This window comes from Pituophis catenifer, unplaced genomic scaffold, assembly GCF_029215685.1.
Source record: "Pituophis catenifer annectens isolate HBS135680 unplaced genomic scaffold, rPitCat1.0.hap2 SCAF_8, whole genome shotgun sequence".
Lineage (NCBI taxonomy): Eukaryota > Metazoa > Chordata > Lepidosauria > Squamata > Colubridae > Pituophis > Pituophis catenifer.
In genome coordinates, this window is record NW_027256888.1 from 21,096,358 (window position 1) to 21,122,331 (window position 25,974).

At 43.0% G+C, this 25,974-nt stretch overlaps 1 protein-coding gene across 2 annotated transcripts in view; it reads right to left on the reverse strand.

Moving 5' to 3' along the window:
• Nucleotides 1–25,974, reverse strand: part of LOC139320032 (gamma-aminobutyric acid receptor subunit beta-1) — a 201,877-nt gene that overhangs the window by 28,106 nt on the left and 147,797 nt on the right. For both annotated transcript variants that reach the window (XM_070948136.1, XM_070948135.1), the window contains exon 5: nt 18,194–18,276. In XM_070948136.1, the coding sequence (XP_070804237.1) occupies nt 18,194–18,276 (83 nt within the window). The remainder of the gene's footprint in view (nt 1–18,193; nt 18,277–25,974) is intronic.

Genomic DNA, 25,974 nt, shown 5'->3' on the forward strand with positions numbered 1-25,974 from the left:
GCTGGGTGACTTTGGGCCAATCACTTTCTTTCAGCCTTAGGAAGGAGGCAATGGCAAGCCTTGCCTTGCCCTGCCCTGCCTTGCCTTCATTCTCCAGCATTCTACACAAATTGCTGCTCAACTTTAGCTTGGGTGATGGAGCTTCCATGGATCTAGGAGACAAACTCTTCTATCAATCAATCAAAATAGAGCTGGAAGGGACCTTGGAGGTCTTCTGGTCTAATCCCCTGCTCCAGCAGGAGACTCTCTATCATTTCAGACAGATGGCTGTCCATTTTTTTTCTTAAAAACGTCTAGTGATAAAGCACCTACAACTTCTGAAGGCAAGCTGTTCCACTGGTTAGAAAGTTTCTCCTTAATTCCAGGTTACTTCTATCCTTGATTATTTTTCATCCATTGTTTCTTGTCTTGCCTTTTGGTGCTTTGGAAAATAAGCTGACCCCCTCTTCTTTGTGGTGGCCCCTCAAACAGTGGAATACTATCATGTCACCCAGAGGTGGGATTCACTTACCTTCCCTACCAGTTTGCAAATGCTTGCTTCACTCACATGCACCACCTCTGTGCATGCGCACAGCCTTCTGTACATGCGCAATAGTCGCGCATTACATCCGGGCGGGTGTGCGGAGTCTCCTGCAACTACCAGTTCACACAATCCAGACAGAACTGGCTGAATACCACCACTGATGTCACCTCAACTCCTTTTCTCTAGACTAGCCACTGTCAGATCCCTAACGTGATACTGCCATTCAAATGGAAGGAGGGGGGAGCATGGCAATAAGCTGTATTTTTATAACCTTTTTCCTGGCATCTAAGTGCCCTGCAGTATTCTCATTTTTACAGTATGTAATAAGGAGGGAGGGCCATGTGAATTGTTTCAGTTTGCTGAAAGCAGAACAAGATCCTGGGAACGGCTCCTTATCTGTTTCTCAAGACAGCCGTTACAATAAACATCTTCACACCTGTGGATTGACTAAATCTACATTCGGATGGGAGGGAGGGATTCTAAATCCCTATTTCCAACTGTGTAGTTTGGGAGGGAATTTAGAGTCTGCTTTGCCCGTTCTGCTATCACTTCTTCTTAATAAAAGGTTCCTTTTGAAATACCACATTTCAAGACTTTCTTGGAAAGGAGGGAAGGCTGGTCCTTCCAGCCACACCCAAATCCTGCAACTGTTCTTCATATGTTTTTGTCTCCAGACCAGGGGTGAAATGCTCCCAGTTCAGACCGGATAGGGTGATCCAGTAGCGATTTTGGCAGGTGGTTCAGAGAACCGGTAGTGATGGCGGTGCGAGGCTCCACCCACCCACCCACCCACCCGGGTATTGTTACTTCCTGGTTTAGATAGCTATATATTTTCTTTATTAATTTTTCATCCATCCCTGTTAATATTTTATCTAATTCTGTTAATTCTTTATAAAAACCAAACATTTTAGCATCTTTCTTATATCAAGATTGTATCTGCACTTGTGGCCACTATGCTATGTCAATCCCTTGACTACTCAGTTCTCATTTAGTTTTGAGTTCCCCCTTTTCATTCAAAATGTCTTTGTATCTTGTAATTTTTTCCATATTAATAACATTTGGATGTATCAGTGCCTCCATTGTTAAGAGCCAGACTGGTATTTTCAAATAGTGTTGTTCTTTAATTTTTACCCATATTCATAATAATGCATTTCTAATATAATGTCTTTGGAAGTAACTATGTATTTTATTTTTCCTATACCATAAGAAGGCATGCCAACCCAATTCAAGATCATGTCCCTCCAAAATTAATAATCTTTTATGCCTCACTAATCTATTCTTTCACCCATATTTTTAGAATCTTGCAGCATTTTCAAACTTATTCTTGCTTTTTTCCCTGCCAAATATATCTTATCTTATTTTATTTTTATATATATATAAAATTTATAAAATATAATATAAATATATTTTTAAAATGTAATTCTTCAAAGTATTTTTTCTAGCTTTATGGGGATTGTTTGAAATAAATATAATAATCTCGGCAAGATATTCATTTTTATAGTAGCTATTCTTCCTGACAGTAACAGTTCCAGGTTTTTCCACTTCTCCACATCTATTTTAATTTGTTGGATCAGCTTATAGCCGTGATGGCGAATGTATGGCACACGTGCCACAGGTGGCACGCAGTGCCCTCTCTGTGGACATGTGAGCCATCGCCCCAGTTTAGCTCTGCTGTGCCTGCGCGCGCGCCTCTAACTAGCCATCTGGTTGTCGGGTCTCTGCTGTGCTTGTGTGGGAGTGGGGCATGTGCAGGGGGTGGGTGCGCATGTATGGGGGCCACACATGCATTGCATTTTGGGAGTTCAGGCATGCACATGTGCATTCGCACACGCACATGTGCACTTTGGGCAGTTGGTTTGGAAAAGGTTAGCCATCACTGGCTTATAGTAATTATCTTCTTTAATGGTTGCACATCTTGCCATTAGTTGAATTCCTAAGTATTTAACTTTCTTAACTATCTGAATATCTGTCCTCTTCATTAACTCTTTTTTCTGTGTATCTGTAAGGTTTTTGACTAAAATTTTAGTTTTTTCCTTATTTATTTTCAGTCCTGCTCCTTCACCATATTTTTCTATTTTTTAAATTAATTTGGATCCAGTTTCTTGTGGGTCTTCCAGAGCGAAAACCAAATCATCTGCAAATGCCTGTAGCTTGTATTTTTCTTTTTTTATTTCCATACCTTTTATTTCTATGTCTTGGCTAATATTTCAATTTAACACTTCCAATGTCAATATAATAGTAAAGGGGATAGTGGACATCCTTGTCTTGTGCCTTTTTTAATATTAAGGTTCTCTGTCATATCCCCATTTACCATCACCTTTGGCTTTTGTTGGTGATATATTAATCATGTTCATAAATCTCTCACCAAAGTCCATAGATTTTAGTTGTAATAACATAAATTGCCAATTTACATTGTGAAATGCTTTCTGTGCATCTAATGCGATTTGTTTTCCAGGATGTACTTCATAATACTCTAGTGTATTTAAGATCATTCTCATATTGTTTTTAATCTGTCTCTTAGGCAGAAATCCATTCTGGTCTGAATGTATAAATTCATTCAAAAACCTTTTTAGTCTCTCTACTAATATTGAAGCGTATACTTTATAATCAGCATTCAATAAAGATATTGGCCTGTAGTTTTTCGGTATGTAGGAAGTTAGCACCCACCCCTTTCCTGGAAGAGTGAAATATTTTAGGAAATATGAAAAAGGCAGAATATTATATTTCCCTGGGATAAGCATGTTTTGAAGCAGCTCCCATCTTCCTGCCCTCACCCTTTGTCAATGGGCCATTAAGGCCTGGGCCAGTCTCTTCTACATAACAAAGATCTACCTCCTTCAGGCAGAACCATAGTAGGAATTGCCAAAGATCCAACAAAGATAGGATTAGCCCTCTACACAATAGCAGCAGAAACTCACCACATGTGACCTGGGAAGAACATGTGACCATCAGCCAGCAAGGCTAGCTAAAACCCCCACCTGCTGGGAGTCTGACAACCAATCAGGATACTCTTTCGGGGCCCCAAGAAATGCAGAGCCAGAGAGAGCATAAAAACCCAAAGATTTTCTGTATCTGCCCCTTTTTCTGTTCAGGAACTCAAGCCATGTGATCTTGTCCACCATTAAACCATCTTTCCAAGCAGTCTCCATGTTTCCAGTGTCTGTTTCCCCACTTGGAGCAGAACCTAGAAGGATGTTTCTTCCAACAGGTATAAGGGTAGTATTTGCTTCCATCCACGAATATGGTACCTTCACTTATAACAATACTTCATTATAGACTTCCAACATTGATGGATCTAAAGTATCTTGTAAATACTTATAAAGTTCTGCTGGTAGATCATCTGGTCCTAGTGTTTTGTTATTCTTTTGCTTCTTGGTTGCTTCTGTTAATCCTCTACCTTTTGGATGACAAAGTTGTCAGGTAAGTTGGTTACTTATTACCTAATCAATCTTGGTATGTTTTAAACTGATTTTCAGGAGAAGCCCTCATTGTATCTAATTTTATAAAGTGGAATTTAATTTAATTAGTTTAACATCCTGGTTTTTTACTTCCACATGCCTGAATTTGGCTGTAATAACAGGTTGGAGATTTGGAATCACAGCTAATTAATTGGAATATTATTAGACTACCAGAAAAAGGTGTTCTTAGACACGTATTGAAATGTGTAAGAGATCTTGGGAACATAGAGGAGACAACAAGACAATTAAGGGGTGAAACATGGCATTTACAGAAAAGACTACTGAATCCAGAAGAGATAAAACGTGAGAAAGCGATTCAGAGTTATTCAAAGCTAGGTAAATGTTGTGCATGAGAACTATTCTGGTAGGTATTCAAGATTCAGTTATGTTTGTTAAACATATGTATATGGCCATCCATCTACCAAAAGGAACTCTGGGTAATGAACAAGAATAAAAACTTGATTGCTTGGTTATGTGCCATTTTTTTTCAACTATCAATCATATTGGTAGATTTTCCTATGAAAACACCTGATTAAAAACCATTAAAGCAAAAACGGCAATATTGAGCCCCCAATAAAGTTTTTTTCTGAGATGTGATTAAATCTGTAGAGACAATGCTCTATTAACACTATCCAGTTACAGCACTGACTTCAGTACCAAGCCTATATCTTTGTTAGGATATGGTTTGAGCCTAACAAGTTGTCCAGGCAATATATGTGTCCTGTAACTTTAATCTGTAAATGTATTATGTGACTTTAAGGTTTTTCCTGCTGATTTATTGTAATGCTGAGTCATGCTGTAATTAGGTAATGACTGGTTGTGAGAGTATTTAAGCAAGGTATTGTAACGTGTTCAGTTGCTGCTATGATATGCTGCCATTGTGTATGTTGCTGATACGATATGCTACCAGAGTATGATATGCTACCATTGAGAGGAGTTGCTATCTGCTAATCATGGTTTGATGGATCTGCTACCATCGTGGTTTGTGAACCAGAGTGAGTTTGTTATTCTAACCAACTACTGTTTGTTTGGTAAGAAGATATCTGTAACTACTGGACTGATTTAACTGGCAAAGTTAAAACTGGCAAAAACCAGTTTGCACATCTCTTATTCATTGCTCTCAGCAACGTTTCTCTGTGCTCTACACTCTGCTGGTTGGTAACACAACACCAATATCCTTAACAATCTTTTTCTAAAGCATGGGCCTCCAAGCTTGGCAACTGTAAGACTTGTGGATTGCAACTCCCAGAATTCCCCAGTCAGCATGGCTGGCTGAGGAATTCTGGGATGATGCCCACAAGTCTTAAAGTTGCCAAGATTGGAGACCCCTGTTCTAGAGGATTTCTGAAACTCAGTAAGACACAAAGAGATTTTATTTAGGGGCATATGAAAATGTCACTAGTGCATATCAAATGTTTATGTCATCTAGTATTCTGTTCTCACAGTAGCAACCAAAAGACAGGTCTGGAAGAGATTTCCTGACAAAGAGCATGGCTTCTATTTGTCATTTCTCCTCTCTTGCCATTGTTTGGATATATCTTCCCAGGTAGTCCAATTCAAGGGATGTCTGCAGGGGTGGTAAAAAAAAAAATCAATATGGCAGCCAGAATGTGTGATCAAAACTCTCCTGGTGTTATGTAGGCTGGGATGGGATCAGTGGTGGGTTACTCCCGGTTCGCACCGGTTCACAAGAACCGGTAGTAAAAAATTTTAGTAGTTCGGAGAACCGGTAATAACATTGACTGGCCACGCCCCCGAACCGGTCCCCAGCCCGGTCGCTGCTCGCTTACCCCTCCCACCTCATCAGAGGTTTTTTAAAAAAAACTTTTAAAAGCATTTTTTCTACAACCTCTTTTGCTGAAAAAATGCTTTTAAAAGTTTTTTTAAAAGCCTCTGATGATCGCACGGCTCAGCTGGGATCTCAGAGGCTTCTAAAAGCATTTTTTTCTGCAACCTCTTCAGCAAAAGAGGTTGTAGGAAAAAAAATTCCTTTAAAAGCCTCTGGTAATCCCAGCTGAGTTGCCTGATCGTCAGAAGCTTCTAAAAGCATTTTTTTCTGCAACCTCTTCAGCCAAAGAGGTTGTAGGAAAAAAATCCCTTTAAAACAGTGCTTCTCAACCTTAACAACTTTTAAGATCTGTGGACTTCAGTTACCATAATTCTCCAGCCAGCAGGCTGACTGAAGAATTCTGGGACTTGAAGTCCACTTATCTTAAAATTGCCAAGATTGAGAACCACTGCTTTAAAAGCCTCTGGCGATCCCAGCTGACTTGCCCGATCGTCAGAAGCTTCTAAAAGCATTTTTTTCTGTAACCTCTTAAGGTTGTAGAAAAAATGCTTTTTTAAAAAAAAAGTTGGCCATGCCCACCCAGTCACATTACTCTCCCACAAGCCACGCCCACAAAATAAGCCACGCCACGCCCACAGAACCGGTAGTAAAAAAAATTAGAACCCACCCCTGAATGGGATGTTTAGGCACAGACCCTTGGCTGTGCCTCCTTCACATTTACAGCCAGTTTTCCTCCTCTGCTGGCCCTCCCCCAGCCATTCTCCATGGCCAATGGGCCCCTGCCCCTCTGCCCCTCATTCTTCATCCCTGTCCATTTGTCCAAACTCCGTTTGACCTGGGCCTTTGGCGACATGGGACAAATAGCTCCCAACCAATAGGAGGCAGGCAGAAGCAACGGTGTGGTGGGGCAGCATGTGATGCAAGATTTCTTCAAACAAATACTGTGATTGTTCCATACGTTTTGGGGCCAGGACCACTGGGGGGGGGCAGACAAGTGAGAGTGTGTCATGGGCACCAAGAAGCAAGAAGGGAGGGAGTGATGCCACAAGGGGGCTTCACAAAGACAGCTTGGCTCACAACTCAGTCAGCTCCAATGAAAGAGGGGAGGAGAAGCAAGGCCAGCACATTATGGGGGGGGGGGGCTGGGGGATCATGCAGGGAAAAGGCAAGGTTGGCTCTGTGGGCGTGGCTTCCTGTGGGGGGGTGGGGGGGTTTCCTGTGACTGAGTGTGGCCAACTCAACATCACTCACAGCCATGCCCACTCACACATGACACTCCCACCAAGCCATGCCCACAGAACCCAGTAGGAAATACTTTTTAATTTCTATTCTGCCTATTTTCCCCTGTCCCCAAATGCCTGCAGCTGCAGCCTCTTTTTTTAAGCACGTCTGGAGGCGCTTCTTGTGCTGAAAGATGCAGCGGCTGCAGGCTTCTTGTAGCGAAAGTTACTGGAGCCGCTCCCCTTCTTAAATGCGCTGCCACCATCGCGCCCTCTTCCATGTGCCAGCTGCGCATGCACAAACCGTTGCTTGCTGCCGCTGATGAATGACAAATGAATAAATAAATGGTGTGCACATGCATGGCAGGCAAATGGAACAGGGCGGCAATGGCGGTGGCATGTTTAAGAAGGGGAGTGGCTCCAGTAACTTTCGCTACAAGAAGCCTGGTGCCTCCAGGCGCCCCCCAAAAAAGAGGCTGCGGCTGCAGGCATCTTGCGACAAGGGGGGGGGGCGAAATGCGGACTGGCGGGAAGCCCAGCGGCAATGGCTCAGCCCTAGCTTGCCTTCCCTGGCAGCCAGCTGTGGGAGGAAGGTAAGGACACATCGTGTGACAAAAGGAGAGCAGGCAGCGGGCGGTGAGCGGGTGAGAGCTCCGGGACAAGGCCGGAGCCAGGGAATGATGTATTCCCTGCCTGGTCAAGGCAGGTGGCAAGCGGGTGGTGGCTCTGGGGCAAGGGTGAAATCTAAAATTTGTTACTACCAGTTCTGTGGGCATGGCTTGGTGGAGGCGGGTAATGTGACTGGGTGGGCATGGCCAACTTTTTTTTTTCTTTTAAAAGCATTTTTTCTACAACCTTAAGAGGTTGCAGGGAAAAAAAAATGCTTTTAGACACCTCTGACGATCAGGCAAGTCACCTGGGATGGCCAGAGGCTTTTGAAGGCATTTTTTCCCCTACAACCTCTTTGGCCAAAGGGGTTGCAGAAAAAAATGCTTTGAAAAGCCTCTGATGGATCAGGCGATCCGGTCTGAACCGGGAGCATTTCACCTCTGCTCTGGGGCCTTGGGGAATTGCATGTCCCCAGGCCTGGCCCCGACCTAAGGCAAAAGGCAAGAGGGCGGCATGCATTGCTTACCTTTGGTGAGCTGAGCAGGCGAGGCGACTGGCGAGGCAAGTAACTGGGCTGCGTGGCAAAGGGAACTTATATAGGGCAGGAGTGGGTGGTTGGGCCAAGAAGCCGGAAGCACCGAGCGGCCGGAAGCACCGAGCGAGCTGGAAGGGGCGAGTGAGGCAGAAAAGGCGACCAGGTGGGCATGGGCGGGGCCACCAGGGATTATTGCTACTGATTCGGTGAACCAATGCCAATTGTCCCGAACCGGTAGGATTTCATCCCTGCTTTGGGCGGGGTTGCAGGCTCCAAAACTTGTGGAACAGCCACAGTATTTAAAAAAATTTGCATCGCATGCTGCCCCGCAGCATCATTGCTTCTGCCTGCCATCTGATTGGCTGGGGGCTATTTGTCCTATGCAGTCAAAGCCCCAGGTCAAACAGTGTTTGGGTGAATGGTCAGGGATGAAGGCAAGGGGAAGAAAGCCAGGGGCCCATGGAGAATGGTCATGGAGAATGGCCGGGAAAGGGCCAGCAGAGGAGGAAAGCTGGCTGTAAATGGGCTGAGGTGGGTGGCTGGGGGCAAAGGACAAGCTGCCAGGGTCCATGTCTAAATGTCCTAAACCCTATGTAGGCTGTTTAATATAGAATATATCTTGGCAAATATCTGGAAATGTTTTGCTCTGTCCTTCTATCAACACCTTTAGGTGTACCTGGTAAATTAGGCAGGTAAGGTAAGAAAGCATCTCAGAGATTATGATGAACCACTTTGGGATATATTTGTCCATATTATGTGTCTTACAAAAATAACATGGGATGTAACCACTTGATGCAAAATTTGGCCATTATTTCCTTGCTACTGCCATTGGGAAGCACTGTGTCTTGCTTCCAGTGCAGGAAGTAATATGTATTTATTAACCAATTCAATATAATATATATATATATAACACATTAGTTTCATAAAATATCAGTGTCCTAAAGTAATTAATGCTTTGGATTTTGCAGATTCTCTCATACCTGTTTTGAATTTATAAACTATTGAACTTTGATTGTATTAAATATGGTCGCTATCATAACAAATATCAAAGTTATTAAAAAATGTAGCATTTTCTCAGCATTTACTGCTTTCTTCTGGGTTTGTAGAGCAACATGCACAGAAAAGGAAAGCGAATGAGCCTCTTCTATTTGATCTGCTAGATAACCCAGCATTTTATATAGGATTATACATATTACATATACATGCATATTCCTGATTTAAATGACTGATGATATGACATGAGATGGGTGCCTTCTGCTTCCCACCACATTTGATACCAAAGCCTTTGGATGACAAATTATTATGGGTAAAAAAGTGGGAACAGTAATTTAGAAGGAACCAAAATCCCTCTTTGCTATCAAATCTGGCAGTGTGAAAGAAAATAGGCTTGGGCCCATGAAACGAGGAAGAGGTAATTGAACTATTAAGGGAGAAGGAATATCAGAAAAGATTACTCATTCCTAGAAAATTTATTTCTAACTTGATTTGTTTCATATGAGAAGGGGCAGAGATAGACCTTATTGACTTGCAAGATTTTGTTATTCTACCCTATAACAATAAAAAGCATTTCTTCTTCCTTGATTTGTCTACCTCAATAAGCTGCCAACAGGCTTTTTCCTACTGAATACTAATGATATAATTATCTATACACTTACTGACAGCCTTAATTGTTTTAATTGATTAACTATCAACTAAATCAATTTTAGTTAATTAGCCATCTTTCTGCTATCAGATTAATCAAATAATTATAGTTAAATGCATTTTCTTCAAAATAAATTACTTTTTGAAAATAGAATGAATGAGCTGGAAGGGACCTTGGAGGTCTTCTTGTCCAGCCTCCTGCTCAAGCAGGAGAACCTATACTATTTCAGATAATTGACTGTCTAGACTCTTCTTAAAAACATCCAGTGATGGCACACCCATGATTTCAGCAACTTCAGGATTTTAAACATTACTTTCAAGCTGAAAGCAGACGCAGAGAAACCCACTAAGTGAATCAGCATTCTTTGCAGTGGTTGAGTCCTTCCTGGGAAAATTTTCAGCCAAATTGACTTTAATTTTCACTTTCCATGTCGCTGGTAAAAGAGACATCCTGGGCTAGAGACCTTCTTCTTCGGACAGGATTTACTCCCTGTGCAATGTTCTTAAATAGAGCCAAGTCAGGGCTCCTTAGACTGTACTGGTGGAGAGGAAAGCAGGACTTCAACCAGGAGGAGCATTTGAAAGACAAATACCTGGGTTACCTCAATACATGGCTCCTTACAAGCCATCTGTGGAGTCTCCAGAGCAGTTTTAGAGTTGTTTAATTTACCTGACACCTTTCTGCTCGATATATTTTTAGTATTTTTAGATTTGTTATAACTTACTTGACACCTTCTGCTTGAGTTATTAATTTTATCTTGGGGAGTGTGTGTGTGTGTGTGTGTGTGTGTGTGTGTGTGTGTATGTGTGAGTGTATTGGGATGGATTGGATAGAAGGAGTGGGTTTGGAGTGGCTGAATTTGGGGAGAATGAGGGAGCCGGGGGCAAGAAATGGAGCCCCCCCTGCTGAGTGTGCAAAGAGAAGCAGATGGGGGCTCAGATATGACCTCCGGCTCGGTGTGAGTGGGATGCCTTGCCTGCCGGAGAGGAGGGGGGGCGCTGAGATGGGGGAGGGGATCTCTGGGGTATTAGAGAGCTGGAGTATTGCGGTTATGACTGGGAGAGGTAGATATGGCAGGAGCCGAGGGGTAGGCCGCTCTCGGGGAACTAGGACTAGCTGTCTCAAAGCGATTACTTGTTCCGGCCCCTCTGGTTCTGGTTCACCGGGCTTGCCTCGCATACCTGGTGACTTGGGATGTCAGGGCCCTGGCTTCAGGCTGCTGCTGTTTAATGCCAGGTCTGTTGTCAACAAGGCCCCCCTTGTTCGGGATTTAATCCTGGAGGAGGGGGCTGACCTGACATGCATAACTGGCTGGGCCAGGAGGGGGGTGTTCCCCTCTCAGAAATGTGCCCAGATGGGTTTCAGGTATTGCATCAGCCATGACTCCAGGGAAGGGGTGGAGGAGTGGCAGTTATTGTCTGTAAGAGTCTTTGTCCTCGCAGGATCCCTGCCCCAGAGATTGTTGGGTGTGAGTCAGGAAAGCTCCCTGATTTACCAAGGAGCTCCGGGAGATGAAGCGCCAGAAGAGACATCTAGAGCGATGCTGGAGGACCAGTAACTTCGAATCTGACCGAACACTCTTAAGAGCCTATATTAGGACTTATTTAGTGGAGATATGGGCAACAAAATGTTCGATTTTTCTGCACTTATTGCATCCACTGATTTGCGCCCAGCCAACCTATTTAGGGTGACGTGCTCTCTCCTTGATGTAGGGGGAGTGGAGGAGCCCTTGCAGGGTAGAGCTGAGGAGTTTGTGCAGTTTCTGTCGGATAAAGTCGCTCAGATTCGGATGGACCTGGACTCTGATTGGGCAATTCCGATCCAGATGACGGGGACAGGTCTTAGTCCTATTGTGTGGGATGAGTTTGAGCCTGTGACTCCTGAGGAAGTGGACAAGGCTGCAAGGGTGATGAGTTCTTCCACTTGTTTGTTGGACCCGTGCCCCTCCTGGCTGGTCTCGGCCAGCAGGGAGGTGACACGAGGCTGGCTCCAGGCTTTAGTTAACATGTCCTTGAGGGAGAGGTCCTTCCCGCAACCATTGAAGGAAGCAGTCGTAAGGCCCCTCCTCAAGAAGCTTCCCTAGATCCAGCAGAATTAAAGAACTTTCATCCAGTCTCCAACCTACCCTTTGTGGAAAATGTTGTAGAGAAAGTGGTGGCACTTCAGCTCCTGCGGTCATTGGATGAAACAGATTATCTGAACCCTTTTCAGTCTGGCTTCAGGCCTGGCTACAGCACAGAAACTGCTTTGGTCACATTGATGGATGATCTCTGGCGAGCCCGAGATGGGGGTCATTCTTCCACCTTGGTGCTATTTGACCTCTCAGCGGCTTTTGATACCATTGATCATGGTATCCTTCTGGGATGACTAAGGGAGTTGGGAGTGGGAGACACTGTGTTACGGTGGTTCTCCTCCTATCTCTCTGGTCGGTCACAGTCGGTGTTGGTAGGAGGACAGAGGTCGACCCCTAGGCCCCTCATTTGTGGGGTGCCTCAGGGCTCAGTCCTCTCTCCCCTCCTATTTAACATCTACATGAAGCTGCTGGGTGAGATCATCCGACGATATGGGGTGAGATACCAGCAGTACGCTGATGATACCCAGCTGTATATCTCTACCCCGCATCAATTCAATGATGAAGTGGATGTAATGTGCCAGTGCCTGGAGGCTGTGAGGGTCTGGATGGGAGTCAACAGGCTCAGACTTAACCCAGACAAGACTGAATGGCTGTAGGTATTGCCTCCTAAAGACTATGTTGATTGTCCATCCTTGGTTCTGGAGGGGGGGCAGAAATTGTCCCGCTCAGAACGGGCTCGCAATTTGGGTGTCCTCCTAGACTCACAGCTAAGATTAGAGCAACATCTGACAGCTGTGGCTAGGGGGACCTTTGCACAAGTTCGCCTGGTGCACCAATTGCGATCCTACTTGGATCGGGAGGATCTCCTCACAGGCACTCATGCCCTTGTCACCTCATGGTGATTATTGCAACGTGCTCTGCATAGGGCTACCCTTGAAAAGTGTTCGGCGACTACAGCTGGTCCAGAATGCAGCCGCGTGAGCTATTGTGGGTTCACCTAGATACACCCACATTACACCAATTCTCTGCGAGCTGCACTGGCTCCCTATTGGTCTCGGGGCACAATTCAAGGTGTTGGTTATTACCTTTAAAGCCCTACATGGCTCAGGGCCAGGTTATCTTCGAGACCGCCTTCTACCACATAGCTCCCAGTGACCAGTAAGATCCCACAGAGTTGGTCTCCTCTGGGTCCCATCAGCTAAACAATGCCGGCTGGCGGGCCCACGGGGGAGGGCCTTCTCTGTGGCTGCCCCAGCTCTCTAGAACCAGTTACCTCCTGAGATCCGGACCACCCCCATCCTATTGGCCTTCTGAAAAGCGGTGAAGACCTGGCTTTTCCGGCAGGCCTGGGGCCGTTGATCTCGCTGTTGCGATCTTGTGAGATCCGGCCATGAATGGTGTGAATGCGTTTTAATGTTTTAAGTTTTAAATGTTTTTAGAATGGTTTTTTTAAAAAATGCATTATAAGCTGCCCTGAGTCTCCGGAGAAAGGCGGCATATTAATTGAAATAATAATAATAATAATAATAATAATAATAATAATAATAATAATAATAATAATAATAATAATAGATTTGAGCAACTTGAAGAATCTAAGGCAAGGTCAGCTAAAGAACAAGCAGGTCAAAAGCAGCCTGGAAGCAAGATACGATCTGAGGAATAAGGAGATTGCAGTAGTAATTGAAGAGCTGAAGCAGAGTGTTGTTGCCATCGCTGAAAAGATTAAAAGGTATGAAAACCGAGTAACTCAGTTCAAGGAAAACTCACAGTTCAGAGCAAATCAGCACCAGTTTTATAAGAGCTTAGAAAATGGAGATGGAGTAACAACAAATGAAAAGCCTGATAAAGAGAAAGCTCTGAAATTCTGGAAGAATTTGTGGGAAAACAACAAGAAGCACAACAGAAATGCAAAATGGATCAAACAGGTTGAGGACTCTATTAAAGTGCATAAAATGGAAGACGTGAAAATAACAAAAGCAATGGTGCAAAGACAGTCAAGAAAAGTGAAGAACTGGAGTGCACCTGGACCGGATGAGCTGCATGGCTTCTGGTTAAAGGCACTTACAAGTGTGCACAAAAGATTGGCAACCCAGATGAACCAGATCCTAAAAACACCTGAAAATGATGAATGGATGACAACTGGAAGGACATTTTTGATCCAAAAAGATAAAGAAAAAGGAAAGGACCCTGGAAACTATAGGCCAATCACCTGTTTGCCAACAACATACAAGCTTCTTACTGGTATCATTGCAAACCAAATCTAAAGATACCTGGAAAGAAATAATTTGCTTCCTGTAGAACAGAAAGGATGCTGCAAAAACTCAAGAGGAACAAAGGATCAATTGCTGATTGACAAGCTAATCCTAAAGAACTCAAAGAAAAGACGAAGCAACCTGTTCATGGCTTGGATAGACTATAAGAAAGCGTTTGATTCAGTTCCCCATAGCTGGATCAAGAAATGCCTGGAAATCTTAGGCATCAGCAGCAACATACAAAAATTCATGGAATCTTCAATGAACCTTTGGAAAACGAAACTTATGGCTAATGAAGAAGAACTGGGTGAAGTTGAAATTAAACGAGGCATTTTCCAGGGCGATTTCCTTTCACCCCTACTTTTTATACTCTCAATGCTACCACTGACAATCATTTTGAAGAAGATGAACTGTGGATACGAACTTGCAAAGAAAGGACTGAAAATCTCGCACTTGATGTACATGGATGATTTGAAGCTGTTTGGTAAAACAAAAGCTGAACTGAATTTATTAATTGAAAACACAAAAGAATTCAGCCAAGACATCAGTATGCAGTTTGGAATTGACAACTGTGCAACAATAGCAACCAAAGCAGGCAAGATCATAGAAGAGGATGGAATAGACTAGAGAATGAAGAAATGATAAAGGCAGTAAAATCAGAAGAAGGCTACAAATACTTGGGGATTTTAGAAGCCTCTGACTTAATGCATAATAAAGTCAAGGAATCAACTTCAGCCAAGTACATTCGGCGAATTCGTAAGATATTAATGTCCAAGCTGAGTGGAGGAAACATCATAAAAGCCATAAATACCTGGGCTATACCTGTGATTAGATACTCTGCAGGAATAATTGACTGGACCCAGATGGAGTTAGACAATTTGGACAGAAAAACAAGGAAGCTTATGACAATGAATCATGCCTTGCACCCTAAAAGTGATGTTGACCGATTATATTTACCAAGAGCAGAGGGTGGTCGAGAACTCCTACAAGTAAAGCAGACTGTGGAAGAAGAAAAACGCAGCTTGAATGATTACATCCAGAAAAGTGAAGAATCAATGATTAAGGAAGTAAATAAAGGAGGCTTTTTAAAGACAACTAAAACAAAAGCAGAATATAAGAAAGAAGTAATTGAGCAGCGAGCTGAAAATTGGAAAAGCAAAGCTCTGCATGGCCAATACTTGAAAAGTATTGAAGGCAAAGCTGACCAGAAACTAACTTGGAACTGATTAAGATCAGGAGTACTGAAAAAAGAAACAGAAAGCTTTATTTTGGCAGCTCAAGAACAAGCCCTAGCCATAAACTGCATGAAGGCAAAAACTCAACATGTTACCACCAACAGCAAATGCCGCCTCTGCAATGAGAAAGAGGAGACAGTTGACCACCTGATCAGAGGATGCAGCAAAATTTCACAAACTGACTACCTACAACGCCATGACCGCGTTGCTAAGATCATTCACTGGAAATTGTGCCAGAAGTTTGGATTTGAGTACAGCAAAAACCACTGGGAACATCAGGTTGAGAAAGTTTTAGAGAATGAGAAACTCAAGATTTTGTGGGACTTTAGGATTCAGACTGACAGGCACTTGGTCCACAACACACCTGACATAACAATAGTTGAAAAGAAAAAAGTATGGTTCATTGACATTGCAATACCTGGAGATGCACGGATTGAAGATAAGCAGCAAGAAAAAATCACAAAGTACTGGGACTTGCAAATTGAAGTTGAGCGACTGTGGAAAAAGAAATTGTGTGTTGTCCTGATTGTAATTGGAGCCCTTGGAGCAATACCCAAAGGGCTGCCCCACTATTTAGAAATTCTAAATTTGCCAGACTTGAACATTTTGAATCTACAAAAAACCACCTTACTCAGAACAGCTTACATCCACCGACGATACCTTAACAGTTCCTAGGTCCTTGGTTAGGACTCGAGCTGCTGAGCTATTAACCAGCCTCAAAGGCTGTGAATCTCACTAAAGATTAAATAATAATAATAATAATAATAATAATAATAATAATAATAATAATAATAAATAATTCTGGAGGCAAGCTCATGGGTTAATTGTCTTCACTGTTAGGAAGTTTCTCCTTAATTCCAGGTTGCTTCTCTCTTTGATTAGTTTCCAACCATAGTTTCTTGTCCTGCCCTCCGGTGCTTTGGAGTATAATTTGATCCCCTCTCGTTTGTGACAGCCCCTCAAGTATTGGAATACTGCTATCATGTCACCTCTAATTCTTCTTTTCTTTAGACTAACCAAACCCAAATCTTGCAGCCATTCTTCATATGTTTTAGTCTCTAGGCCTTTGATCATCTTAGTTGCTCTTCTCTGAACTTTTTCCAAAGGCTCAACATCTTTTTTGTAGTATGGTGACCAAAATTGGTTGCAGTATTCCAGGTGTGGTCTTACTAGGGTTTTATAAAGCGGTACTAATACTTCACATGATCTTGATTCTATGCCTCTGTTTATACAACCCAGGATTGTATTAGCCTTTTTGACTGCTGCTGCACACTGCTGGCTCATATTCAAGTGATCATCCACTAAGACTCCAAGCTCCCTTTCACAGTTCCTGTTTTTGAGCCAGGTCTCACCTAATCTCTAACCTTTGATTTTTCCTGCCTAAATGTAAAACTTTACTTTTCTCCACATTGAAATTCATTTTGTTGGATAGGGCCCATTGTTCAAGTTTCTCCAGATCTTTTTGGATCTTGAGTTTGTCTTCTGGGGTGTTGGCTATTCCTGCCAGTTTAGTGTCATCTGCAAATTTGATGAGATCCCATTCTATTCCCTCATCTAAGTAATTTATGAAGATATTGAGGAGTACTGGGTCTAAGATGGAGCCTTGTGGTACCCCACTACTTACTTCTCTCCATGTGGATCTAATACCATTAAGGACTACTCCTTGAGTACAGTTTGTCAGCCAGCCACAAATCCATCTGGTGGTGATGTTGTCTATTCCATGTTTTTCTAGCCCACCAAGAAGTAGATTGTGGTCTACTTTGTCAAATATCTTATTAAAATCTAAGTATTTTGAAAGATATGATACAATGGTTCTGAGATAACATCTGCCAGCTCCTTCAGAACTCTGGGTTGTAATCAGTCAGATTCCGGTGATTTATATTCATCAAGGTCAGATAAGTGTTCTCTTACCATTTTCTTGCTTATTTCAATTTTTATTTCTAGTTTGTCTTTTACAGTAGGTTTTTTTTTGATACATTGGGCTATAATTATACCAAAAAAGCTACTAATAAAGACAAACTAGAAATAAAAATTAAAATAAGGAAGAAAATGGTATGAGAACACCTATCTGACCTTGACAAATGTAAATCACTGGGACCTGACAGATTACATGATTACAGATTACATGATTACAGATTACATGATTACAGGGATCTGATAGATTACATGTAATACAGATTACATGACTTTTTTTATAAAGACCATTTGTCTTATATGATTAATATCCTTACTATTTTCATTGTCATAATCAGAACTAAAATATTCTTATAAAACCAATTGAGAGCTTTTGCCCTCATTAATTAAATTGTGTATCCTTAGATTAATAAAAGTTTGGTACATCAGTCTGGAAATTAAAGCTTGTTAGCCTAATAACATTAAATAATATTGTCACAATTATGTAGATACATTTACAGTAACTGATTATAGACAGTTATACTGATTCTGGTAGTAGGAAGAGTAATCAACATATGTATGTACAGTGTGTGTGTGTGTGTGTGTATGCATATATATATATAGAGGAGGAGGGATGGAGGGAGAGATGATGGAGATGGAATTGAAGAGGGAGAGAGAAGAAAGCTATTATAGGTTTGATAAGGAAGCAACATATTTACAAGATTTAAAGAAATTAATAGTTGGCAAAATCATCAACTAAGAACCTGACCATAACATTTAAACAAGGCCTCAAATGATACAAGGGAGTCTGTAGATGACTTCATCAAAGATGAAAAAATGCCAGTAATGTTGACAGGATTTTTTTTAATGCTGGAAACAAAGTCTATGCTATGATTTTTCAGTGTGATATGTTTCCAAGGAAAATTGTAATTTTATTTATCAGTAGGGAACAGTAAGACTTACAGCTTTCGATTTCCAGTGTGCAGTTTTGTTCATCCAAGGGATATCTGCGTAAATCCATCATACAGGCAGCTGTGGTAGTAATCCTAAAAAATGCAAGGATAAGGAAGAAAGAGAAAGTATAGTTCAGGAAAGATCTTTATGTTGAACATTTGGTGAAAAATTGGTCAGATATTTTGCATTTAAATTCCATATTTTTGTTCAGAACTGAAAGTGACATTTGTGGATCTCCATGTTTATGAGGAATCCAAATATTCAAATCAATGGTAAACTGTCTTGAAAGCCTTTCTTTCATATTAATAATTGATCATAAGCAGGTAGGCTTGGTCATAAACAGGTAATCATCCATTTAGCAACCATTCCAGTCCCTTCACTTACAACTGTCGCAGCATCCCTAAGGTCACGTGATCAAAATTTGGGAGTTTAGGAAATGGCATGCATTTATAATGGTTGCAAGGTCCCAGATTCATGTGATTACCATTTGCAACCTTCCCAGCCAGCTTCCAATAATAATAATAATAATAATAATAATAATAATAATAATAATAATAATAATAATAATAATAATTTTATTTCTATACCCCGAAGGACTCAGGGCGGTGTACAGCCTATTTAAAAACACAGAACAAAACAACGATTAAAATTTAAAATCATTAAATAATTAGGCTCCAATTAAAATCCCAGAAATTTAAAATAACCCAATTTAAAATCGTTATGTTAATAGCCCAACCTGGCGGAACAACAGGGTCTTCAGTGCGCAGCGAAACACCCGGAGGTCGGTGATCTTACGTATTTCCGGGGGCAGTTCATTCCACAGGGCTGGGGCTCCCACAGAGAAGGCCCTCCCCCTGGGTGTCGCCAGCCGACATAACTTGGCCGATGGCACCCAGAGGAGACCCTCTCTGTGGGAGCGGACTGGTCAATAAGCAGTCAATGGGGAAAGCTGGCTTCACTTAATGACCTCATGATTCACTTAACAATTACAGTGATTTGCTTAACAACAGAAATTCTGGTCTCAGTTGGAATTTCTGTTTAATGAATCTACACAGGATCTTTTAGTTTCTTATAACAAAGATGGTCAACCAGTTAGTTCATACTGTGTTGTGTCATATTTGGATTATTGTAACAGTCATTTTCTAGGTTATCCAAGACCCCATTTTACCCTCCAATCTATGACCAAAATGTTACTGTTCATATTATAACTAGGCATTTATGGAAGATACCATGTGAATTTCTGGTATTGGCACATCATGCTTTGCCTAAGGGGATCCCCAGTTTTTGAAAGTCTTGCTACTGGCTCATACGTTTGTGCAGTAGATCCAATTACTGTGCTAGTGTCAACAAATTCTCCAACATGCTAGAATAATCACAGAGATTTTTTTCTCCCTTGCCTCTGGTTCTCTGGAATTGACCCTCCAAAATTACACTTGGAGTCAAATCTCCTAAAGAAATGCTAAATATACTTTCTGTCCCCTTTGAATCCTTATGAAGCTAATAAAGCATCCATACATATATATACACAGACACAGAAATTTACAGACTCACACATGCCCAATTAATTTAAATGCATATATGTTGATCACTATTATATTATGAACTTACTAATGTAGAGCCCCCCCCCCCTTTTTTTTGCTTTAATTTATATGCCACCCTTCTCCAGAGACTCAGGGCAGCTTACAATGCGTTAAGCAATAGCCTTCATACTTTTGTATATTTATACAAAGTCATCTTATTGCCCCCACAATCTGGGTCCTCATTTCACCTACCTTTGAAAGGATGGAAGGCTGAGTCAACCTTGAGCCTGGTGAGATTTGAACTTGCAGTAATTGCAAGCAGCAGATGTTAATGTTAATAACAGTGCTTTAGTCCACTGTACTACAGGCTCTTGCTCCCTTATTTTACATTATAATTTGTTCACTGAATATAATAAAGTATGAATGCTATTTTTATTTTATGTATCTACTGCATTCAGTTATAGGTGGGAGCAGTGGTGAAATCTAAAATTTGTTACTACCGGTTCTGTGGGCGTGGCTTGGTGGGTGGGTGTGGCCAATTTTTTTTTTTAACTTTTAAAACCATATTTTCTACAACCTCTTCGGCTCTGACAATCCCAGCGGAGTTGCCTGATCGGCAGAGGCTTTTTTTCTTTTAAAAGCCTCTGACGATTAGGCAACTCAGCTTGGATCGTCAGAGGCTTTTAAAAGAAAAAAAGCCTCTGCCGATCAGGCAACTCAACTGGGATCATCAGAGGCTTTTAAAAGCATTTGACGATCCCAGCTAAGCCGCACAATCATCAGAGGCTTTTTTTTTTTTACTTTTAAAAGCATTTTTTTCCCACTGGAGAGGTTGTAGAAAAAATGCTTTAAAATTTTTTTTAAAAAAAAGCCTCTGATGATTGTGCGGCTCAGCTGGGCAGGAGGGGGCAGGGATTTTTGCTACCAGTTCTCTGAACCACCCGCCTCCATTACTATCCGATCAGGCAATCCAGTTCGAACCGGGAGCATTTCACCCCTGAGTGGGAGTTAAACACATTTACTCCTCTGTAACATTTTGATTTGTTGTTTGTAAGCCCAAATTAGCACAGTAGCCATTTATGGAAGTTTACGAAGTAAAACAATAAAGGAAGAGTCTGCAAAACAGGGTACTTGTGATGCATTTTGTGAGACACTAAATAATACCAATATTAATAATACATTTATTTTTCTATAACTTGCCCTGAACAGCTAAGAATTTACATTGAAATTGATATCATTTCAATCTGCTGAAACAAAACTTAACATTGAAAAAAGATTCATATGAAAATCCTTTTAAACTACTGAAAATGATACATGAATGGATTTTTAAAGATCTCCTGAAAGAAAGAAAGAAAGAAAGAAAGAAAGAAAAGACATGGAGTAAATTCTACAATTTAGGACCAAAGTCTGAGAATACTCAGTTGCCACAAGATAAATACAAAACAAAAACAAGACAGAAATTATAAACTGAACTGATCAATAGCAAAAAATAGTTATATTAGTAATACTGGAATAATATGGAATATGGAATGATATAAATTAATAATACAAAGATATAGTTTAATATAAAAATACAATTATTTACTTTTAGAGTGACAGATATATTAATTACAGGAGGCTCTATACAGAAATAAAAAAAAAATCTGCCATTAGGCTGACAATCTAAATAAATGGAATATACATGTCTAGAGGTATGGACATGGTATACCAGTCGTGGAGACGCTCAGGCACTCCCCCCCAGATCCCACAGGCTTTTCTGAGTTCTGGGTCAATAGCTTCTTTAAAGTAGTGTAGGAGTATGCAGTCAGGCCAATGCCCTAGATTCCCTGCAACTCGTCTAAAGTCCCATATAAAGTCTTTTATAGGTCGATTACCTTGCTTCATGACCTTGAGCGTGGCTTCGCTTTCATTTATATGGTCTGGGTCCTCAAATTGGGAATGGAGCAGTGTAATAAACCCATCGGCATCATTCAGTTCTGCAGCACCCTCATTGTGCAGCTGGGCTATCCATTCAGAAGCCTCTCTCTCATTCATCCCATCTGAGATTGCCGACACCAAGTCCTGTTCTGATTCGTATTGGTTCCCGTACTGATCTACGTGAACCCAGACCCTGCTGAGGAAATAAGCTAGTTTGGCTGGCATCCCGTCAAAGGTTGCTTTGAAGTGGGGTGGCGTTGGCCCTGCGGGGGGAGGGGCCCCGGCCCTGGCTGGCTGGCATAGAGCTTGCTGCAGGGCTGCTCCTGGTTGCTACACTCCAACTGGATGCTGGGAGACTTGCTGGGCTGGAGAGAGGGAGGGCAACGTCGTCGGCTGCTGGGGGAGGGCCCCTGGCTGTTGAGCTGCTTACTGTGCTGGAGGGAGGGGGGCCATTCCAGCCAGCTGCTGGATTAGTTTCCCCTGTGGTGCCAGGATCGTTGGGCCATAGGGGGGCCATGGGGATCCCTGGATGCTTGGAACAGATGGCACGGGATACCACTGGCACTGGACCCATCCTTGTCTGGGATAAAAACCCCATTCTGGCAGTATACTCTCAGCAGGAGGTAGCGTGAAGGCAGGCTGGCGAGGGGCCCCAAAAGGGGGTTTTTGCATTCTGTATGCCAGCTGCGCCTGGTGTCCCACTGCTGCAGGATGGCCACGGTGCGCTAATCCTCTCGTTTCGCTCCTGGCCAGGTAGGGGGGAGTCTGTGCCCTACTATCCCCCCTCCATGTCCCAGATCAGGGAAGGTGAATGTAGGTTGCGCTAGCCTCCATCTCACCTCAAGGGGTTGGGAAGAGGGTGCGTAACTCCCCATTTCCATCCGCTCAAAACACTCAAGGAGCTCATTTAAGGACTGGCTTCGCATTGGCTGCAGCCGATCCCAGTCCTGGGAGTCTCTGGATCCCACAGCAGTTCCCATCCTCCAGTCTGGCTCACGAAGCGACTTCATTTCCCCTCCTGGAGCTGGGTTGGACTGGCAACTCCTCCAAGAATCTGACACCTTGGACCGAGCTCCCAGTTGAAGGGTTTCCTCTGCAGCCTCCATGGCTCGCCCCGTTTCTTCAGAAGAAGAAAGCAAGGGGTCGGTAATTCCTTGAGCATCTGCCCCCCCAGTAGCCCCTGTCCGATTTCTTCTTTCTCCTCCATCTTCACTGAGTCTTTGCACCACCCAGGTGCAAAGACTGTCGGTAGATGCTGGGGCTCAGCACCCCCGACAGCCCCCTTACTGAGTGCCATTAGGCTTTAAAGGAGATTCGGGTTAATGTCAGCATTCCAGAAAAACCCCAACTCCAAGTAAAGACATGGAAGCAAGCATTTTTCCAAATGGCACATCTGGGAAAACCCGAATCTAAAAAGCCCGGGTTTTCCTTCAGTAAGTCAAAGCTCCTGAACTTGACCAACAGGAAGAATGCTATTATGTCTACTAACAACCCCCCTCCTTAATCACCCCTCCTACTTTCCCACACATGAGAAGGTGGCAGCATTGAAGCTTCTGGCCTAATATGGGTTCCAAAGCTGAAAGATGAACTGCCTGTAAAAGTTGGAGAACCCTATAAAAGAACTCCAGAGGAAACTCTGGAATTGTTTGCGGGTGCGTGGGGGTTCCCAGTCTAACACCGCTTTTACTTTTCCCGGGTCCATTTCAATTCCCTCATTTGACACTCAGTAGCCCAGGTAGTCTAGGGAGGTCTTGTGGAACTTGAATGTTGATAGCTTTATGTAAAATTTAGCCACCAGGAGTTTCTTCAAGACCTGGTGTGCTAGTTTAGTGTGCTCTTCTAACGTCTCACTGAATATGAGAATGTTGTTCAGATATACTAGAACACCCTTGTAGAGGTGCTCATGCAGCACCTCGTTAATCAATTGCATGAAGACTGCATGGGTGGCCTGTAGTCTGAACAGCATCACTTTAAAATGGAAGCTGGGAGAGGATGGGCTCCTCTGCAAACAGCCGTTCCAATTTTTTGAATGCTTTTTGACAACTTAGTGTCCAGGCTAACGGCTGCATCGGCCATGGCTTTACAGGGGATGGTCCTGTCTTTAGCAGTTCGGTAAGCAGCAGGGCTACTTCCGCGAAGGCTGGGATGAATTGCCGGTAGAAGTTAGCAAACCCCAGGAAACTTTGCAGCTGTTTCCTGGTGTGAGGGCCTTGCCAGTCAAGTACGGCTCACACTTTCCCAGGATCCATCTCTATGCCTTCGTTCAACATTCGGTAGCCCAGGTAGTCCAGAGAAGTTTTGTGAAACTCATATTTGGACAGCTTCACATAAAGTTTTGAAGCTAACAGTTTCTTTAGTACTTGTCGGACTAGTTTCACATGTTCTTCTAATGTCTCACTTAATATGAGGATGTCGTCCAAGTAGACTAGAACCCCCTTGTATAAATGTTCATGCAGCACTTCGTTAATCAATTGCATGAATACCGCAGGGGCTCCTTGGAGACTAAAGGGCATGACTTTCAATTGGAAGCTACCTAATGGGCAATTGAAAGCAGTCTTCCACTCATCCCCTTCCTTTATGTGCACTCTGTAGTAGGCTTCTCTCAAGTCAAGTTTAGTAAACACTTCTCCCTGGGGGCCGCTCAGCTGAGGGGTTGTGGCATGGGTGAAGTTCTTTATCAAGAGCTATTGACATGGTATACCAGTCTTGCACTCACTCTGGCATCCCCCCTCCCGGATTCCACAGGCAGTTCTGACTTCTTGATCAATGGCTTCTTTAAGATAATGCAGATGTATTCTGTCCGGCCAATGTCCAAGGTTCCCCGCAAGTTGTCTAAAGTCCCAAATGAAGTCCTTTATGGGTCGATTTCCTTGACTCATCACCTTTATCTCGGCTTCACTCTCGTTGATTCGGTCTCCGTCTTCGAATCTGGCCCAGAGCAGCTCAACAAAACCTTCTGCATCATTTAATTCAGCAACCCCCTCATTATGCAGCTGGACTATCCAGTCAGCAGCATCTCCCTCATTCATCCCTTCTGAGATCGCAGATACCAAGTCGCAATCTGTTTCGTATTGCTTTCCATACTGATCTATATGAGGCCATACTTGGCTGAGGAAATAGACCAGTTTGATAGGCTTACCATCAAATGTTGCTCTAAACCGTGGTGGTGGGGCCCTTGCTGGCGGAATCGCCACAGTGACTGGAGGTGCGGTAAATGCTGGCGGCTGAACTGGAACCTATAGCGGTGGTGCTGCTGGCTGCTGGATCAGACCCCACGGCATTGCTGGGATTGTTGGGGCAAATTGGGCCCATGGTGATCCCGTAAAAGGGGAAGCAGCAGGCGCTGGCGTCCACTGGCACTGAACCCACCCGTGGCCTGGATAGAATCCCCAGCCTGGGGGGATAAATTCTGCAGGGGGTAGCATGAAGGCAGGTTGACGAGGGCTGGATACAGGACGACATCCAGGCGATCGTTCTTTCGGATGGAGCGGCATCGATGAAGCTTGGGACTGGCCAGGAGAGACTATTTGGTTCATAATGACCCCAAAAATGGCAGAGACTGTGATACTGGGGTTGTCGTGGCTGAAAAAGTGGAATCCATCAGTTAACTAGGAGAGCAACAAGTGGTGCCTGAAAAATAAAGTGGCAAAGTCGCAAGGGGTGGAGAAGGTGCACAAAGTTGGGTGAGCGCTGTCAGCGGGGAAACTGAAAGCGAAGTCAGTTAAGGCACTAGCTAAGAGTGAGCAAGCAGAGCCAGGCATCCCAAAGGAATATTGTGATTTAGCAGAAGTATTTAGTGAGCAGGAGTCAGATGTACTCCCCCTGCACCTCCCCATCAACTGCACAATTGAAATACTGCCTGGGGCCAAACTGCCCAAACCAAAGATGTACTTGATGACCTCAAGGGAGATAGCAGAGCTCAGGAACTTCATGGATAAGAATCTAGCTAGGTGTCATCGGTCCAATTAGCAATTCCAAAATAAGGAAACACTCTCGGGAGAATTGAATTTCCAAAAGTAAAACTTTATTTGGATGCACTATGTTGGTACTGAAGAAACAAAACCAGCTCTGGTTTCCTGTGCAAATGCTTGCCCAGTTAAACAGTACTTTCTCCTCCTTCCCATCCCTGGATGATCACATTGTCCAATTATGAGATGTTCCTTTGTTATGGGAATAGTCCATCTCTTTCTCAAGCACCTGCAGCAGTGACGTTGAGATCTCATGATCTCTGCATATATTCTCCACTTTCCATTTCCCTTTTCCCTCCCCCAAGTTCATTGGCAATTTGAAAAGCATTAAGGTTCGAAAGAAGCAAAGCGGTTCAAGTCTTGACATACAGACCTCCTGAAGGAA